At 33.2% G+C, this 7,465-nt stretch overlaps 1 protein-coding gene across 1 annotated transcript; it reads right to left on the reverse strand.

Annotated features, from left to right (window-relative positions):
* Window positions 1-4,623: 4,623 nt before the first annotated feature.
* LOC107778660 (ras-related protein RABA5b-like) lies at window positions 4,624-7,128 on the reverse strand. Its single transcript, XM_016598951.2, has 2 exons — window positions 6,659-7,128; window positions 4,624-5,155 (listed from the first exon to the last, which is right to left on the reverse strand). The coding sequence occupies exons 1-2, from the start codon at window positions 6,987-6,989 to the stop codon at window positions 4,845-4,847; spliced, it is 642 nt and encodes a 213-aa protein (XP_016454437.1). The 5' UTR covers window positions 6,990-7,128; the 3' UTR covers window positions 4,624-4,844.
* Between the last annotated feature and the right edge of the window lie 337 nt (window positions 7,129-7,465).

Consider the following 7,465-nt stretch of genomic DNA (forward strand, 5'->3'; position numbering starts at 1 on the left):
TTTGGTAGAGTTTTGTGGTGGTTTGAATTAAAAATTTGAAGTAGAAGATGAACATGGAAAAAGATGATATGTGTATCATATTGTGTATAATTTATATATCATATATGTATCGTATTTGTATTAAATGTGTATCACATATATATCTATTTATACCTGCATGTGAGATACATGTTTAATACATGTGTCGCAGAAGAACTTTTTGAACTCGATTTTAACTACGAATTTTGATATCAGTTCAATCCAAATCACCTCCAATCTTCCTCAAATTTTGTATAGTGACTCATCTATGAGTTTTCAATGAATATTCAACTATGCCCATTGAAAAATGTCTCTTTTTTGCTTAGATTTTTGGAATCTTATATTTTTTTTATTTTATATATTTCATCACCTTGTTTGCTACCCCATCCATGAATTTTTCTTTCCGTTTTGCATCTAATGTTGTTGATCATGCTTAAAAATATGGAAGGAGATCTTTGCGTATGATTCTTAGAGAGAAAGAATTCTTATTTCTTTGGGTTTTTAATTTTTGTATGTGCTTGACTAGTTTTGGTAAGTGTATGGTTAATGGCTAGAGGTTGATAAGTTAGGACTTATTTGCGACATTTCCGTAAGATTCCCTAACTAATGCATGTATTAGTTATATTCCATATTCAATACTATTCTTATACACAACAAACTATGGCATTAGTAATGCCATAGTTTTTGATAGAGCATGTTTAAAAATAGAATTTCCCTTTCAAAATGTTTTCCAAACCATCGGAGTGTATTTTGTAAATAAATAATTTTTAAAACAATTATGCAATGTATGTTATTTTTTAATACACCAAACCAAAAAATCGATAAGAAATAATCACAACATAATTAACACCAACATAACTAATTTCAGAATTACTAATGCAACATTACTAATACATCATATTTAGTATCATTCCTATATACCCTACCAAACGACATCAATAGGTCTGCCTGGAATCGCTCCCTCAGCCAATGGGCCTGAGTTGGCTAGCCCCTTAGAAGGGGTGAAATTCAAAAAAAGCCAGATTTACAACTGATCGTTCAAAAATAACCCAGTTTCAAAAGTAATCGAAATTTAGCTACTTTTCATGTAAAGATAAATTTGAGCGAAAACACTATTTAAAACCCGAAAAATACGCCAGTATATTATGCTGGAGTTCCAGCATAAGTATACTTGAACTCCAGCATATTATACTAGAGTTCCAAGATAAGTATGCTGGAACTCCAGCATAATATGATGGAGTTCCAACATAAGTACACTAGAATTCCAGCATAATATACTGGAGTTCCAACAAGTATACCGGTCCAGCATAATATACTGGAGTTTGGAGCACCGGTGCTCCAGTTTCAAGTATATTATACTGGAGCCATCAAAGTATACCGGTCTAGCATAATATGCTGGAGTTCATACACAGGTGCACCGAACTCCAGTATATTATGCTGGACCGGTCTTTGGTGCAGCAAAATAGTGGCTATTTTTCATTGACTTGGTAAACGCTGACTATTTTTGAATGACCAATCCGAAAACTGACTATATCGTGCTATTTTTACTAATTGGCTTCCTCTTGCTCGGCCCTTTCTTCGGTGGAGAGTTGCACAAATAGGTTGATTATGATTTATACGCCACTGTTTGAATTTTGAACGTTATTTAAATTAGTTTGGCACATTTAGTTATCTGTGTAGAAATTTCACCATGTTTTTGCTTCAAAATTGATACAAATTGCTCCACATAAACTTCAAATCACTCCAGGTTTGGTATTCAAACTTCTAATACCATTCCCAGTAATTCTCAATAGTTAGATTCAGGCCAAACTTTCAAAAATCACTAACCCACTTTGTCTTCTTGGACATCAAACTCAACAAACCCCAGTATATCTCATTCTTTTTAATTTTAGTTGTGTGATCATAGATTTTTCAGGAGGAAGGAGGAGGAGGAAAAGGGAGTGGTCATTTAGTTTTGTATTCATTACTCAAAAATTATTATATATTTTTCTACGTAAAAATCAATCAATTTTATATTTATTACCCAAAAGTTACTGTTCTTTCTTTTATTACACAAAAATTATTTTACTTTGCCATAGTTATCATCAATCACCTTGGCCAGATTTTATAATACTTTTACTTGAAAAGTCTATTATGCACTTGACTTATAAATCCTTTCATTTATGTAATACATTATATAATATATTATATACTATATAATTTTACCTAGATATTTACTTAAAAATATTTTATTTATTATTTGTATAATATATCCGTACATTTAATTTTTTCATAGCACCCAGTTTGTTTAATCATATCCAAACATGAACATATCTTAAAATATAAATATGACAACAAAATACTTATTTTTAAAAATTTATTTTAAATAATAAAAACAAATTTACTTATATTTATGAAATTTTAAAAATAGGACCAAAAGTTAAATGAGTGTCAAGTGGGAGGACACCCAGTAAAATGAGGTGCACCCCTCTCCTCAAGTAGACTTGACGGGGGAAGTGCACGGTTAGCCACTAATAACACATGTATTTACTTTTAAGTCACTGTTTAAAATGTCTTTTAGTCTTTAGCCACTGCTTTAATAAACTTTAACTGCTCGGACGAAAATACCCTTCTGCTCATGTCCTTAACTTTTGACCTTAACTTCAGGACTACATGTCCTTAACTTTTGAACTTGGAACTCGAAGTTCAGGACTTCAGGACTACATGTCCTTAACTTTTGAACTTGGAACTCTAAGTTCAGGACTACATGTCCTTAACTTTTGAACTTGTAACTGTAAGTTCAGGACCAAGTGTCCTTAACTTTTGAGTTTGTTAGTCTAAGTTCAAGACCTATTGTCCTTAAACTTTTGGGCTTCTTAGCCTAAGTTTAGGACTTATTGTCCTTCACTTTTGAGCTTGTTAGTCTAATTTCAGTACTACATGACCTATTGTCCTTAACTTTTGAGCTTGTTAGTCTAAGTTCAGGACTTATTGTCCTTAACTTTTGGGCTTCTTAGCCTAAGTTCAGGACCTATTGTCCTTAACTTTTGAGCATGTTAGTCTAAGTTCAGGACTTCAGGACCTATTGTCCTTAACTTTTGAACTTGTAACTGTAAGATCAGGACCTATTGTCATTAACTTTTGAGCTTGTTAGTCTAAGTTCAGGACCGAGTGTCCTTAACTTTTGAACTTGTAATTCTAAGTTCAGGACCAAGTGTCCTTAACTTTTGAACTTGGAACTCGAAGTTTAGGAGCAAGTGTCCTTAACTTTTGAACTTGTAATTGTAAGTTCAGGATCCATAACGTAGCAGAAAACCAAACGTTATTTGTATCTTTTCACAAAAATAAAAAAAATAATAATTGCAATTTACATATAAGATTGATGTCAAATTACACAACATAAAGCTAATAACAAAAAGAAACAACTAAAAACATAAAAGACTACATAACCTAACCAACCAAAAGAAAAAAAAAATAAATAAAATTGGAGAAGTGGTCTGCAACGCCGAAAAAGTGGTCTGCCTTTGGGTTTAGGAAGTGGGATGGAGTTGGGGAAGAGAAGTAACGAGTTTGGTAAATTTTGTTCAGGAGAAAGGGTTTTGAAATTTTGATAGAGGGTTTGGGAAGGAAAAGAGATAGAAGAAAGGGTAACTTCGTCTTTTCATATTAATTTTAATAGAGTAGTGACTACTTTTGCTCATCATTAAAAATGCTGAATAAAAAGTAAATACCATTTTAAAAATGGCGACCCCATACCATTTCTACTAGACTTGACCTCACTCAACCCAAACAAAGAAGATTTATAGGCCAAGCTTATTAAATTAACTTACTGTGTTTAACTAATTTATTTAAAAAATACTTTTAATATTAATTAATGTTTGACTAAGTTTTTAAAAGTTCTTTTAAATATATTTTTCAAAAGTATTTTTTTAAAAATTAATTTTGGAAATAAGTTATTTTTTTTCCTCTCAAAAAGTGCTTCTGCTTTTATTAAACAAATATTTTTTTTCTTTTAAAACATGGCCAAACACCTTACTTTTGAAAATAGCACTTTTGGCCTATTGTAGGTGAACGTTAACTTCAAAGCTGGAAGTAAAGGCTTTACCTTTTATATTTTTTAATTAAATTAAAGGTAATTAGTATGTAAGGCTGGGCTATGCGTATGTTATACCGCTTTGCGAGAATTTAAGTTAAAAAAGTGATTTTCATCTGTGGGCCAAGAGTTTTCATCTGTGAGAGAATCAATTGCTCTATTATTTCGATTATTATATGGTTTGGAGCCTCTAGATATGAATGAATATCACCTCTTAGATCGCGCAAATTCATTTTTGAAAGATGGCATCTCAAAATTAATTTTTGCGAATCCACAAGGCCTCGAACGGATACTAAACTTCGAGATACGCCGTGTCCACCCATAACCGTGCCCAACTATCACGCCTCCACGTAATCGTAAGCGGCGAGATACGCGCCTGACACATATAACGGCTAGCTGTAATACTAGAGGATGTTTACACTTGAACCCTAGTATATTCCTCCTACACCCATACTTGTAAAGCTTCTTAATTCGTTTTTACGCTTGAGGTTGGTAAAGTCATTGTCTACAATGAAGGAAAAGAACGTTAGGAATTTTGTCAAAACTCAATCCTTCGTCAAATATTTATTCTGTTGCCTCGTAAAGATACAATTATACCCTATTGGGACTATTGCGTACTGCACCCTTAGTTGCAAGACTGCAGCAATGAACTAAAAGTAACACGACAGCACCCTTGAGAAACTGCCCAGCTTGAACTCAGGGCAGTCCAAAAAGGTAAAGAGACTAAAGATCGACATAATAATTATTGTAAAAACTATCTGGAACAGCACGATGCATTTTGCTTTGACATGTCGGTTCCATTGGAAAGGCTAACCCGATTCACTGATAATTCTGCCTTGTATGAATCAGAATTGAGAACTTTCCGGCTCAAGTTTTTGTATATCTCGCGGATGACAATTTCAAAGGCTGTATTGACATTAGTAGAGTCCAGTGCAGATGTTTCAATAAAGAATAATCCTTCCTCTTCTGCAAGGCTTTTTCCTTCCTCTACACTCACATCTCTGATGTTCTCCAAATCACACTTGTTTCCAACAAGCATCCTTGCAACTGTCGTATCACAGTGAGCTGCATTACCATTTAAGCAATGGGTTAAAAAACTATATGGTAAAACGAATATTGAAATTCCAGAAGGGGGGTAGCAAAACAATCAAAATGCATCAGCTACAATAGCAGGAAGAATACTTGAGAATTTATTAAAACTTGTGAGTTACCATTAGTATAATCCTATAATGGATGTGCAGTGCTTGAGAAGATCCACATACATTCAGATTCTTGAACAGATAAGTGAAATTGTATATTGGCGGGATGATACAGATATTCTAGGTTACTTAATGTGAAGCGTGGCGAACAACTGAAATCAAATAATACAGAACAAATATTTGTCATGCTACCTATGGGATATCTCAATCTGCATTTCTTTGAAAATTAGCTCCTAACAAGTTAGAGTTTCAGATTTTAGACACAACAACTCCTCAATTCCAACTAGTTTGGGTCGACTGTATGAAAATCAGACAAGTCCAGGACTTCCAGCAGAACTATCTTGGTTGCACAACTGCAAGTGGAAGACAAGCTAGAAAATGACCCAATTTTAAAGCAATGCTCCTTAAAGCCTTAATGATGCCAAAATTCAAACTTATATTTAGATTTCTTCTCTTGACACATAAGTAAGCACAGGTTGGACTTCATACAAGGAAGACTGGGATGGGACTCTTCATTCACCAGAATAGAACTAGTTCCCAGTCGTCTAAAATATTGTATGTATGGCACATTGTTATTCTCAAATCTATCAGGCTACTCACAATAGCCGTACCAGTAAATAATCGATATAGCTGTTCATAGCTGGCCAGTTGATTTTATTACATTTTTCACAATAATATATAGACAAACAATTTGCCTTGATACAATGGGGTCCACACAAAATGAAACTTGCAGCATGTCGAGCTTCAAACAGGTTTAGAATCAAAATAACACACGCTCATACGCATAAAATACTCGGGACTGAAATAACCAGCAAAATTGATACTCTTTTTTTTATTTGTTTTTTAAAATTTTTTATAATCCAGAAGAATAAATACCCTTACAACTAGCTTATAGATATGAACCTTATGCAATAGTAAACCAACAACTACTACAGCCCAGAATCAGATATCATTAGTTTACTCTTTCCATGTGTAAAGATTTAGGTAAACAATTTAGTAAATCAAGAGTGCATTTTTCCAGAGACATTGCAATACCCCTTTTTCTGGTAACTGGGGAATTCCTTTAGTTAATTTAAACCACATTTGCTGCATCGAATCGCAACTTATAACATCAATAAAGATGAAAAACACCCAAACATTGATGAAAACTACGCACAGACCAAGTTAATTGATGGAAGAATGAACAAATCAGCATTTACCAAAAAGGAAATAAAATGCACAGTATCAACTACCCCAGCTTATAAAGTACCAGAGGAGAGAAACAATGGATCCAGATCAAACCAAAATCATTGCGAATCCAAGTCCAAAAAGAAATCCGCAATTAGATGCTTGCCAAATAAAATCCAAAATAAAGGAAAAAGGGGCTTACTGTTGAGTTCATCAAGCCAACGTTTGATATTCTCAAAAGTAGTCTTCCTACTAATATCATAAACAATGAGAGCCCCAACAGCACCTCTATAATAAGCAGAAGTGACTGCCCGAAAACGTTCTTGACCAGCTGTGTCCCAAACTTGGGCCTTAATTTCCTTGCCATCAATTTCCACTACTTGGGTTTGGAACTCAACTCCAATGGTGGCCTTAGAGTTATGGTCAAATTCATCACGGGCAAAACGGGACAGCAAGTTGGATTTGCCTACAGCAGAATCACCAATTACCACAATCTTGAAAAGGTACTCCTCTCCCACTTCTTCTTCCGCCATTTTGTTTGTCGGATGGAACACTAGTGATGCACGTTAATGATAGGACTAGAGTGGTAATGTACTATGGAGTAGTATTATAACATGTTTGGCCCAACACAAAAATAAAAAATTAAAAGCTTATTTTGAAAAGTATTTTTTTTAAATATTTTTTTTTCAAAAGTATTTTTAGTGAGAAATAATTTATGTTTGACTAATTAATTTAAAAAATACTTCTGACCAACAATTAATATTTGATCAAACTTTAAAAAGTATTTCTAAGTTTATTTTTTTTTTTAAAACTGCTTCTCAAAAAAGTATTTATGGGAAAACCAATTTTTTTCTGTTTCTCTAAAACTCAAAATCACTTTTTTTTTTTCAAAAATTTGGCCAAACACTTTAATTTTGAAAAAGTTATTTTTTTTTAAAAAAAATACTTTTTAACTTGAAGAAGTTTGGATAAACACGGTATTAATGTGAAATGTGAACTTATTTATTAT

This window comes from Nicotiana tabacum, chromosome 22 (genome assembly GCF_000715075.1).
Source record: "Nicotiana tabacum cultivar K326 chromosome 22, ASM71507v2, whole genome shotgun sequence".
Taxonomy (NCBI): domain Eukaryota; kingdom Viridiplantae; phylum Streptophyta; class Magnoliopsida; order Solanales; family Solanaceae; genus Nicotiana; species Nicotiana tabacum.